The sequence below is a fragment of the Pinus tabuliformis genome, chromosome J, assembly GCF_031772625.1.
Source record: "Pinus tabuliformis cultivar Carrire ecotype Pingquan chromosome J, CPIR1, whole genome shotgun sequence".
Taxonomy (NCBI): domain Eukaryota; kingdom Viridiplantae; phylum Streptophyta; class Pinopsida; order Pinales; family Pinaceae; genus Pinus; species Pinus tabuliformis.
This window is the reverse complement of record NC_142295.1, coordinates 474,866,695-474,879,810: the sequence shown is the minus strand read 5'-3', so window position 1 is coordinate 474,879,810 and position 13,116 is coordinate 474,866,695. Positions and strand designations below refer to the sequence as shown.

Genomic DNA, 13,116 nt, shown 5'->3' with positions numbered 1-13,116 from the left:
AGTCTCTGGACTAAGGTTGCCTATGCTAAATACATCTTCCCTACAAACATAATGGACTGGATCCGACAGAACCACAGGAGCAGCAGCAACAATTCTATCATTTGGAAGGCGGTGTTAAATTCTATCTCTCTCATTCGAGAAGGTCTAACGTGGAGAATTCATGAAGGCAATGTTGTTCGTGTTGGTGTTGATCCTTGGATAGGATGCGGCAATGCCCATAGACTACCGGTTGATTTGATAAGACACTTATCCAGACAAGGCTTTACTTATATCTGTCACATAGCCGATCCATTAAACACTACTCTATTCCAACAAGCCTGGAAATCGGCCCTTGACATTCATCTACCGGCTCAATGGCATCAGGCCTGGTACGAATTTACAGAGGCCCTAACTCAAGCCCATATTTAGATATCAAAGGGTGAGGATGAAATCATATGGGCTTGTGAAAAACATGGGAAATATTTGCCTAAGGAAGGGTACCTGAAGCTAATGGACCCTGCAAAACCACAACACATCGAGCCTTGGTGGAAAGCTCTCTGGAAACTAAAAGCTGCACCTAGATCGCGCTTGCTCATGTGGTCTATTTTATTCAACAAGATCCCGACAGGCCTTAATCTGATGAAGAGATCCTTTTATGGACCATATTGGTGTCACCTTTGCAAAAGAAGTGAGGAGAGCACGGAGCACCTCTTTCTAGACTGCCCTATCATCTCTGATCAATGGAACATCATCTCTGCACATTACCCCTCTCTAAAAACATGACGGGGCAGGAACTTAATTGAGGCTTGAATCAACTGGATTAGTGGACATAGTGGAAAGGATAGGAACATCCCGTTACTGATGTGTTGGGCCTTTTGGACAGCCAGGAACTAATCAATCTTCGACCACAAGGACCCTCACTGGCTCTCAATAAGAACCAGGGTTATGGCAGATTTTGATCAAATACCTGAAGATGAAACAAACCCTCCCTCTAGAAATATTCAACTAGAGCACATCGATAAATTGATCCCATGGGCATACTTTGATGGATCAGCCCAAGAGGAGGGTTGTGGGGGGGGGGGGGGGCATCTTGTACCTGAATGAATCCCACTGCTTCAAAATACAAATGAGATTGGGGAGAGGCACTAATAATTTTTCTGAGCTTGTTACTGCTAAACACCTCATCCATTTTGCTCTCGAAAAACATTGCACTCATCTACAACTTTTTGGGGATTCCAAATTAGTATGCAATTGGTTAAATAGAACATCTCATTGCTCTGCATATTCATTGAGGCACATTTTGGATAAGGCACACAGACTTATATCATCTTTTGATACATTTGTCTGTCATCACATTTTTAGGGAGTGCAACACAAGGGCAGACTTCTTATCAAAGGAGGCAGTGCACGGGTAGGAAGAGGATTGGTTAATTCAAGAAGAAATTGATGGAACTTTCTATCAGCATTTTCATAGACCCTTCATCGATTTACATATGCAACAGGAGCCATAAGCCCACTATGTTTTTTGGCATACTTGTATATATTATGTATGTTGTTCTATTTTTATTTAAGCAGTTTATGAACATATAGTACAGTAATGATCTCTTGGCAAAGAGACAGTTTCCATTTTTGGAAGTTTACAGTTAAAATTGTGAAGAGACAGTTACCTCATTTTTGGGATATTCTCACAAGTGCTCCCTGCGTGGAGACTATGTTTTCTGGTTTTTGTTAACACTCAAATGGAGAGGCTAACTAGTCTCAATATGCATATGCTACGGCATCTACAGAATGTAATTTCTTATCATTAATAGAAATTATGACTTTTTCCAAGGGAATAAAAAAAAATTATGTTACTTATAAATAAGATTGGTTTTTCTACTAAGTTAAAATCCAATATTTTTGGATATCAATGAATCGTATATAATACCTATATGGTACATAATAAAATTAGAGATGTTTATTTTCCTATGTATATTTTTCATTTTTTGTTTGTTTGTTTTAAATTGTAATTTCCCTATTTTTTAACATGGTAAATGGAAAAAGAATACATTTATGGGAGTATATTATGCTACTGGAATGTATTATGAATGTGTAAATTTGCTTAAAAGAAGATGAGGATGGTTTCCATCCCTAAGAATTTTAAGACTTTACATCATTGAGAATTTTGAACTTTCATGGAAAAGGAAAAAGAGGCCATGCTGATCAAAATATTATCATGAAGTTAAAATAGGGATTATGATATGGGTTGCTTGCTAAGAAAGTTTCCATCTATACCGAAGAAACATGAGTTTAAGTGAAATTAATTGTGATTATTTGATTTTATGTTAGATAAATCAAAGGATAAAAGATGAGGGTTTTAGGTGAAGGATGGGTGCCTTGAATGTGGAGGAGGTTTTTTTCTTTTTATGAATGAGAGTTGATCTAAATAGTTCCCATTGGTTTGATATCAGTTCTAGATGGAGAATTATACACGTAATCATTCAACAAGGGTTCTCATTTTTAATTTATGCGGGATATTCATTTCAACTATCTATGATTACATATAATTATGTTTAGCATGTCTTGAAAGTATACTTATATGTATTAGTGCAAAGTCATTTTATGTAATGGTTTGGTTCTTTAAATTATGGAATTGAATATATTTTACCATTTCTCATTTTTAAATTCAAATATATGGTTTGTCATTAAGAAAAAAATTGTTCTAAAAATTATATTTTTGGAGAATTTGATCTCTTTTAATATTTAAAAAACTAAAATTTAAATGTTCACGGGGTTTTGGATAGTTATCGAATACTATGTTAACACACTCCTGATGTTAACACACTCCTGATGTGAAGTCAGTTGTTCATTTCCCTAAATTAATCAAGATGATTTATTGGACATGTTAAAAATGTAATTCTGCAAAGGTTAAAAAAAAAAAAACAAAAATTTAAATAAAATTTAAATTGATAATAAAATTAACATCACTTTTTAAATAATCTCAATCTTAATCTTCAACAGAATTGATAATAAAGACAATATCACTTTTTAAATATCTCGAATATTATTAACATTTTACTATACTTGCCAACAGATAAGTTTATATTCCAATAGTTTTTGGCAAATTTTGTTGAACTTCTTTCTTTTAAAAAAATTCTATAAATTTTTATAAATTTATCATAAATTATTGTATTAAAATACTTTTTCTAAAAATTAAAATATTTTAATTTTTTTGAAATTAAAAAAAAATAATGGTAAAAAATAATGATTGGATTATTTTTATGGAGTTGATTTCTGAATGGTTAGAAATAAAAAATAGATATAAAATATAAATTGAAAAAATATACACTTATATTATAATGATTATGATATATGTAAGTCTTTTATTACAATGTACGATCAAATTTTACTCAGTGTAAAAGGGTATTAGGCCTGTAGTGTAAAAGAATACAAGCAAGATCACAATTTCGATCTCTGAAATTTTGATGTTTAAAATTGGTTTACAGTGATCTCACCTGTGTTCTCAAATCTGATAAATATTAATTTATAATTTTTTAATAAAATAATCTAAAACGTTCACTACATAGTGGATTAAACAAAAATGAATTCTTATGCACACCACTATAAACTCAAGTCCGATGTTTCGTGATATTAGTTCGTAAATATTTCATTACAAAAATGAGTGTCCATAGACTATTGGTTCATAGAAAAACATGAACTCGTGATTTAATGACTTACGTTTAGCCAATCAGACCACTGATATTTTGTTTCTGTTATAATAACGTAAATGGTCAATTATATCAAAATCCAAAGATATTTGGACCGATTCTCCCTTTTATAACCTTTTTATTTGGGTTTATAAATCAATTTAATCATAAAATATTACAAAAATGTATAATAATATAGGAAAATAACTTCGATCTTTCCCCTATAATATGAAAGAGTTATAAAAAATAATTTATGTTATAATATATGATATTAAAAAATTATAAATGTAAAAATAAAATATTTTTTTATTGAATAAATATAATTTTATTTTATATTAGAAATTTTATCACGAGGATTAAGATGAAAAGATACTTTATATTAATTTGATTTTTTCAACATAGAAATCTAATTATTGATTATTTATTTGCAATTGAATTAGGAAGAGTATAAATTTAAAGTTAAATAAATAGTTTGTTGTAACAAAGAGTTATATATATATATATAGATACACTAGAAATTGTAATTATTTTTTCTTATTTAAAGATGAAGTAAAACATGCATAAGCACATTTTAATAAACTCTTAACTTTTGTAACATGTTTTATTCAAGATTATCTATGCACCTATCTCTATTTTGCTCCAAGGTTACCTAGTCCATTAATTAATTCCCTTCCTTTATCTATTTCATTATTATATATATGAATTTGTTCAAGCATTCAATAATTGCTATCTATTACTTTTTGTATAAGACGAAGGTATTAACTAGCAAAAATCCATATTACACTTGTATTAATAATTTACAAGAAACGAAACTTATAAATAAACTATTATTGCACATTAAAACTTATAAATAAACCATTTATTTTTTAACATTTTAGTATTACTACGTTAAAAGTCTTGGCCCTGGAGTATGTCTTAATACTATTTCTGTTTGGCTAAGAGCTCGTCTTCCTCGGACGTAAGGAAACAGGTTAACGACACGAGACCCAGAGGCATCTGTTTATCTGAAAATGGATGAGGTGATCAATTTCCTCTTCTCCAAAAACAAGGTCCGTTCTCCAACGCTTTGCAAGGAAAAATGGGTCTTAACACAAAACATGTTTTCCAACACGTCTCTTCAAGTTATGAGTTACTTTTCACATGTAAACTTAAGCATAAGTAATACAACATCACATAACTCATACAGCCATACATGAAGAGTAGAACAAAGGATTTGTTCATGGAGTTCACTCCTCATGGGCTACATCTTTGGGCCTGCCAACATAGCTAAATTGCTCCATATATTCAGCTGAAAAATGAGTACATAAAAGTTTGTTGAAAAACATGTGACTATTTCCCCTTGAGTGAAACATTCTCCTATAGAGAACTTTCTCAGCATTGGATCCAAAATGTCCAAAACCCCTAGGTAGACTCTTCTTGAGCTTCAAAACACTGAAGACTCACAAATATATGGCTCTACAAGCTCTCCATGTAGTTTTGTTGTTATCCGTCACACAAATCGGACCAACAGACTAACTGTCATACAAATTTTCCTTGTTTTCCTCTGAGGAGGCGACAATTTCACCCTCCGACGGTGCAATTTGTTGGACAATTAATTCACCTAATAACAACTAAGAGCTAAATTTATGCTCGACACCTGATCCTGTGAGTGCATGTGGCCAGGGGTTGGGCTTAAACGCACCCCCGCCACTCTGTACCTTCCGCCAGCAGGTGCAATCGCGTTGATGCCCATAAGGCCGAGGGCTGGGATATTTGCCCGCCCCTTTCAGGCTAGCTCCCTTGCCCATATGTCGACGATTCCACTTGTTTCCATAAGACCTGGGGTTATTCCCCTTATCTCTAGAGAATGGAGATACCCTCAAAGGTCTTCCCGGGACCTTTGGCAGACTGTAAGATTATCTGCAACCGTCACAAAGTTACATACATGTTCATAAACAATAACTAACTATCAAAGTAGGACAAATAGATTACCTCAAGCCTCTGTGTAGATTTGCTGGAGAGCACAATGCAACTAAGTGGAAGTCCCCTGAGCCAGCTCCAAATCAAGTCCTACACATAAAAGAGACAAGCATAATCACAACATACAACCTCGATAACTAATACATGTATACATAAAAAAACATCTATTTACACATAACTAAGCTACTCATGCTAAAAGGTATTAGACAAACAAGCTAATGAATGATAGTACCAACACCACAGAGTAGACAGTACAATTGCAGTTCTATATTAATGTCGGAAGAATGATTACAACCATTTGTTGCATCAACCTTCCCTTACCCCTCCAGCTTCTCTCTCTCTCTCTCCCTTCTTACCAACTTCTTCTGATTTGAGACAATGCTCAACAGTCAAGTATGCTATCCTTTTAAATGATCTAACCTCTATCACCATAGCCCTAGCTTTGCTTATGTAGCAATTGAGTTAGGGTTGCCAAGTTCCTCCATGAGTTCCTTAGGGTAAAAGCAATGAAGTTGCCATGCTTTTCAGCGCTTTCCCATTTGCCTCCCCCATTAGGATTAGAAATCCCCCAAATAGGTCGAACTTGAGATGTTTCCTTTCTTTTCTTGAGTAGATTTAGGAGCAAATATCTAGATATTTATGAGTCAATTCGCCCCTTTGACCTCTAGAACTTCATTAGGATCCACTAATGTTGTTCCCAAACTAACAACTAGAGTTAGTAGGGTCACTAATGCTCCCTTAGGCTTGCTGAGAAGCTTTATAAAGTAGGTTGTCAGTGCATAGCTAGCGTTAGTGTGGAAACAAGGCTTGTGATCTTGGTCTTTGCTTCAGCTATCATGTCTTTCCCCTCTGAGCTGATGAGGGGGTCATTTTGCTGTATAACACCGTTGCACAAATCGGACCAATAGACTAACTGTCATACAAATTTTCCTCGTTTTCCTCTGAGGAGGCGACAATTTCACCCTTCGACGATGCAATTTGTTGGACAATTAATTCGCCCAATAATGTCTAAGAGCTAAATTTTTGCCTGACACCTGGTCCTGTGAGTGCATGTGGTCAGGGGTTGATCTTAAACGCACCCCCGCCACTACGCAATTTCCACCAGCGGGTGCGATCGCGTTGATGCCCATAAGGATGGGGGTTGGGCTAATTGCCCACCCCTGCCGGGCTAGCTCCCTTGCCCATATGTCAACGATTCCGCTTGTTTCCATAAGACCTGGGGTTATTCCCCTTATCTCTGCACCTGACAGTTAGCACCTTTCCTTCTCTGCCCGCGATCCTGTGCCTTGGCATGTGTCCTGAGCTAGGGCTTATCTACAGCTCCTCTCAATTATCGCGCCCGAGGTCTTTGTCAGCTGGTCATATAAAGGGTTGTGTGACCTTGGGTCGGGGCTAAGCCTCAGACGCTCAAGTCTTGGCTCCTGCTGTCATGTGGGGTGCCATTGGACCAGGGGCTTAGCCCCAACCCTCTTCCCCACCATGCATTGTGCTAAATCTGAAATAGCAGTTGCCAACTATGGTTATTAACATTGGTGGCCCAATGGTAGAGCACTGCAATGTTTGCAATGAGGTTGGGGCTTCGATCTCCCTAGGCCTTTAGCCGACCATACCAAAATTTTGATGCACCTTGGGGGTGCCATGTGGCAGCTCGTTATTGGGTCATTTGGCATCCTGCTATTTGTCCACATCAATCAATCATGAACCAATAAAAAACGACCCAAAACCGATGAACCATAACATGCCAAGTGTCAGCACTTGGTTAGTTCGAACGTGCACAATCACCCTGCTGACTCAACTGTACAGTTGCCTAGTCAGCTGCTCAGTTAGCACACCTGTTCATTTTTTAGTTATTGGGCCAAACGATCAGAATACAATAACTTAAGCATATGATGTCAGATTGAGGTGAAACAAATGTCATTGGATTCAGAAAGATGAGCACTTGGACTTTTTGCCTGTTTCAAGGCTTTCTAGGCACTTTCATTTTTGAGCTAAAATTTGATCCCCTAATCATCTGACAGGAGTGAAAACCTGCACCATTATGGACCACAATAGGTTATTCCAAGTAGCATGGTTTTCCTTGAATAAAGATGATTAGTCAACTTACATTCACTAAAAATAAGTATCCTCACTGCTGGTTTAACAATTAAATTATAATAAATTTTCCCACCTCTAAAAAATCAAAGCTAAATAAAAATTTTAAACCATTATTTTTAGACCTTTTCCAAATAAAAATTGAAAAAAACATCACAACTAAAAAATTAAAATCACTTCGCTACGATTCTTTCTCAACTTTTTCAACATTTTCAATGCAGTTAAAGGGACGTCGAAAAGACTTTACTCCCTTTGCCCATGGCTGTATTTCAAACCATTTGATACTTTGTCCACCTGAACTGATTTTGCAACATTTTCAATGCACTTAAAGGGACGTAGAAAAGACTTTACTCCCTTTGCCCATGGCTGTATTTCAAACCATTTGATACTTTGTCCACCTGAACTGATTTTGTACGGTCAAAAATGATGCCCACAAAATAATATTTTGAAAAGGTGTTTTATAAATTATTATAAGTTTGAAATAATATTTTAAAAAATGTTTTATAAATTATTATAAATTTTGGAATTTTTTCTGAAATTCAGCTTAAATAAGTTTTGGTCACAACTCAAATTCCTAATTCCAACCAATCTACTAATAATAAAACACTCTCCAAAACTTATAATCAATAAACTACGGCTTTTCAAAACTTATAATCAATAAACTATGACTTTTCAAAATTGAGCTGTCAGCTATTCATAACTCAAATTCCTAATTCCAACCAATCTACTAATAAAAAAACCCTCCAAAACTTATAATCAATAAACTATCGCTTTTCAAAATTGAACTGTCAGCTCTGGAGAGATGGATAGATAGAGAATGCCTGAGTCTCGCTCCATGATTAATGAATCAAAATTGCTTTGACCAGTTTCACATGTTCAACCCAAAACTTGTGGTGTACGTAACAGTATTGCCACGTGCCAAATAAACTACAATTCTCCACTTAACTTGTATGAATAATTGTGATTCGTCATTTTCAAAATCGATGTATCCAAATCTCACCAACTGTATTGGTTGTACAAATGGCCAACCTCCCACACAAATTGTACTCGGAAAATATCGCTTGGACTGAAGCAGGTGAAATATCCCTTTCAACTTCTGTTGTGTTTGAAAATGTTGGGGCAGATGGGCTTATTTTAGGAGAGCTGCATCCTTGAATTTCTTACGATGCAGTGCAGCAGCACTTACGAGCGTGTGATACCAGGGTAGTAGCTACAGATTCTGTTAAACATGGGCCGAGCTCCATGTTGTGATAACACGGGAGTTAAGAAAGGCCCTTGGAGTGCAGAAGAGGATAGAAAGCTCAAGGATTATGTTCAGAAACATGGCTTTGCAAACTGGCGTGCTCTTCCTAGGCTGGCCGGTAATTACAACTCTCTGAACCTGCACATGCAAGTTTTATCAGAATTTCGTGAACATTAGGAAATTTTGAATTTTTCTACCTATAATTGTATACCTGCACAGGACTTCTCAGGTGTGGGAAGAGTTGTCGATTGAGGTGGTTGAATTATTTGAGACCCGACGTCAAACGTGGAAGCCTCAGTCCAGAGGAGGAGCAGACCATTATTCGACTTCATGGACTTCTAGGCAACAGGTAACTTGGTTATTGGCGCCGACTAATCTTGTTGTGCCCAACCAAAAAAAAATATAGAGTTTCCAATCATAATGGAATTACGTAAAAACTTTTTTACCGTGTCTAAATTTCTTCACCATGTCTACATTTTTTTTGTGGTATTGGTTAAGATTTAAACGGCATCATTTCACTATTTCTAAATTTAAATTACACATGAAACATTTTTGTATTTTTAAAATTGTATTGTTTTAAATGAATGAATGATATTTTAATATTTATTATATTAAAAATTGTCTATGAGATTATTAGTCTTTTTGTTTTTTGATTTTTGGAATTCAATCAGTTTCTTATTTAAATTGATGGGTTGACCCAATCTTCTAACAGTCCATTTAGTGAAAAGACAATCTCAAGGAATTGATGCTAACGTATTGCCATAACTGTCCCTAAGCATCACATTCCAAAATGAAATGTTTTTTCGATTCCACTGCCCAATAAGTGCAAAAAGTACACACCCTTTATTCTCAAGCTTTTTAGGTCTCTTCGGCAGTCCCCATAGAATGCTAGCTCCAATGTACTCTTGTTGTTGGAGATATCAAGTTGGGTTGAATTCATGAACATAATACTTTTTCTTTTTACCCAACTCTTTTCTCTTACGGTTCTCCACAACAAAATTCTTTAACTCCTTGCTATTTGTGAGGCATGCCTTGACTTCTGCAACCATTTGTTGTTTGCTCTCATCTACTTTTTTTCTTTCACTCGTGTTTTTATTGAAAATAACTTTCATCCATCTACTTACTCTCATTTGCCCAATTCCTTTTAGATACTTTATAAAAAACACCATATCAATTACTTCTATAGAATTATAGAGTTGTTCCTGTTCCTCTAAATTGCAGATTCTAAAAATATCCCAAAATCATAGTCAAACTATTAAGCTTTTTATTCCAAAAATTTGCAATCTACGCAAATTCAACTTCTGAAAATTCTCCAAAATTTTTACATTAAATTAACTTACACCACTGAATTAAATATATTAACATATTCCTGCTGAGTCTGGTATGAAAGAGTATTTTTCTTGAAGACTATCTTATTCCATATTTAATGAATGGTTAGAATTATAGCCTTATTCTCTATTTTAATGAATTGTAGAAGTATATGGTTGTAGTTTTGTCAATTAAATATAGATTAAATATAGTTAGGATGGTTGGAAAGAATAGTATTACTGTTTGATATGTTTAATGATTTCAACACTTATAATTAGATTTAAATATTTTTTGAAAATCAAATTTTTTATGATAGGAAATATTTTAGGAATATAGAATATTCTGAGAATCAGTAATCTGTAAAAATAGCTAATCAAAACAAATACATCTCTTAAATAAAACAGTTTTGAGAGATATAAAGATATTCGAATTCAATTTTGTGATCCATATCATATTTGGGAAAAAATTACATGTCACTGATTTTGGGAAGAAATTACATCTCACTGATTTTAAGAAATTACATTTCGCTGATTTAAAACGCGTCGACCAAAATCTCCTATACCCTAAAATATAAAGATAATTTTCTTCCGAAAAAACAGCAGCCTTAATCTCTTTAGCCACATGAATGCAAACAGCAGCCTTAATCTCTTTAGCCATATGAATGCAGGTGGTCCACCATTGCCTCGTACCTGCCCGGAAGAACAGATAACGAGATCAAGAATATATGGAACACCCATCTGAAGAAACGTCTCACGCAGAGTGGATGCGAGATAAACCCAGTGTCAGCACATTCATATTGTACTCCTACTGCGCCCACAATTCCCGTGGCTGTTAATAACTATTTGTCGAAGTCACTAGCAATGGAGAATTCACGCCGTCTTCCTGATTCTCCAAATTCGGCGTCCACCTTTTCTCCCTCGAAAAATTCACAACCCGAATTTACAGTGGACGAGATAGGGCTACACGGAGCCGAGTATGATCAACATTTGTGGGAAGCATCCAGCGCTCGTCGTGATGAAACAGATGAGAATGGATCAGCAGACGAATATATGAATTCTTTGAAGCAATTTCTTGATATCGCCGGAGAATCTTCATCACGAGAGCATGGCAGTAAAGATTACGATATCACAGGAGTCTGGGATCGTATTAGTGAGGACAACAATGTGTCAATCTCGGACTATATAAATACTGAAATATTCTGCTCATCCTTTGGGAACCAGTTAGACGGTGAAATATTGGAGGTCCATTTGGCCGATCATTCACAGGAATATAGTTCTAGCTCTAATAGGCCGCATGGATATACTCCTGCATTGCTATCTCCAGAGTTTCTATCTGACTTCCCGGAGAACGCAGTGGATGTCATGGACATTCTAATTCCCCCACTCTGGATGGATTAAACCCAGAACTTATAAAACTAAATTTAAAATATTTTGAGATCTGTTGTGTTCAACTGGATTACTTGGCTCCCAAGCTCTGTTCCATAGGCTGTGTGTGGTGGTTTCTTCTCCATAAGACTTGAATTCCATTTCCTAAAAAACAAATGTCTTGAAGTCCATTTCCTAAAAAAAATTATGTACTGATTCTTTCTTCATTAGTGTGAATAACCAGAATGAATATATATATATATATATATATATTAAAATTTGTTTTAGTGAATTACCTCTAACAATTTAGATATAAGTTTTATAAGATTTTATTCATGGCTATTACTATTAAAGAAAGAAGCCAAATAAATTCACACAAATATAGACATATATTTTCACTTTAGATCTATAAGGCACTAATGCTTCTAATTGTAAATCTTTTCTAAATTGAAAAATATAAGCAAAAGTTTGCACCTTAACGATTAAACACGTGATAAAGCTGAATATGAAGGTAAAATGGTTTTTATATGGTATTATAAAAAAAATGGACAATTTGTTAAAATTATATAACTAAAAATCAAAGCACCTTATTTAAGTATAAATAAAATTGGCTTTTCGACTATGTGGAAAGTCGACCTTTTTTTGAAGATCATCAAGTTGTATATATAGTACCTATATGGTGTATAATAAAAATGAAGATTTGTAATTTTCTACGTACATTTTCCTCCATTACTGTTGTTGGTTGTAATTGTACTTTTTCTCTTGTTTAACACGTTAGGAGAGTTGGTGCAAAAGGAGAGATATAATAAAAATGAAGATTTGTAATTTTCTACGTACATTTTCCTCCATTACTGTTGTTGGTTGTAATTGTACTTTTTCTCTTGTTTAACACGTTAGGAGAGTTGGTGCAAAAGGAGAGATAATTTTTTTTATAGGAGAAGATTATACGACTTGAAAATATTGTGAAACGTGTAAAATTTCTTAAAAGATGCTGAGGATGGTTTTCTTCAATGAGAATTTTGAACTTTGATGAAAAAGGAAGAGTCGATGGTTGAGAAAATGTTCTCATCAAGTTGAAGTTATGATATAGGTGGTTTGCAACGGAAGAGTTTCATTTATGTTGAAGAGTGAAATTAATTGTGATTATCTGATATTATATTAGATAAATTAAAGGATAAAGAAATGAGAGGAATGGGCGGTGCATGTTTGGAAAGTTCACTATTAGTTTCTATTTTGGGGTTGGGAATGAATTTTGCTCCAAAGGGCTCTTATAAGCGGTATATTAGTTTTATAGTTTTAGATGAAGCCTTGAAATTATATATCTAATCGTTCAACTAATAGGGAAATTGAGTTTATTTTGTTTTTAGAAAATGAGGCTTTTAATGAGAGTAATTTTTAATTTATGTAGGACATTCATTTCAATTATCTATGTTCATATATAAATATGTGTAATAAAGATATAATTACATGGTTTATTATATACAGTG

At 34.5% G+C, this 13,116-nt stretch overlaps 1 protein-coding gene across 1 annotated transcript; it reads left to right on the top strand.

Annotated features, from left to right (window-relative positions):
* Positions 1 to 8,884: 8,884 nt before the first annotated feature.
* On the top strand, positions 8,885 to 11,753 carry LOC149227878 (uncharacterized). Its single transcript, XM_089375591.1, has 3 exons — positions 8,885 to 9,075; positions 9,177 to 9,306; positions 10,933 to 11,753. The coding sequence occupies exons 1-3, from the start codon at positions 8,943 to 8,945 to the stop codon at positions 11,660 to 11,662; spliced, it is 993 nt and encodes a 330-aa protein (XP_089231717.1). The 5' UTR covers positions 8,885 to 8,942; the 3' UTR covers positions 11,663 to 11,753.
* Positions 11,754 to 13,116: the final 1,363 nt, after the last annotated feature.

Bases quoted from the DNA above. Each gene is read 5' to 3' on its own strand.
- LOC149227878 (XM_089375591.1), top strand. From the start codon at position 8,943: ATGGGCCGAGCTCCATGTTGTGATAACACGGGAGTTAAGAAAGGCCCT. The intron at 9,076-9,176 runs GTAATTACAACT...ATACCTGCACAG, and splicing joins TGCTCTTCCTAGGCTGGCCG to GACTTCTCAGGTGTGGGAAG. The intron at 9,307-10,932 runs GTAACTTGGTTA...ATATGAATGCAG, and splicing joins CATGGACTTCTAGGCAACAG to GTGGTCCACCATTGCCTCGT.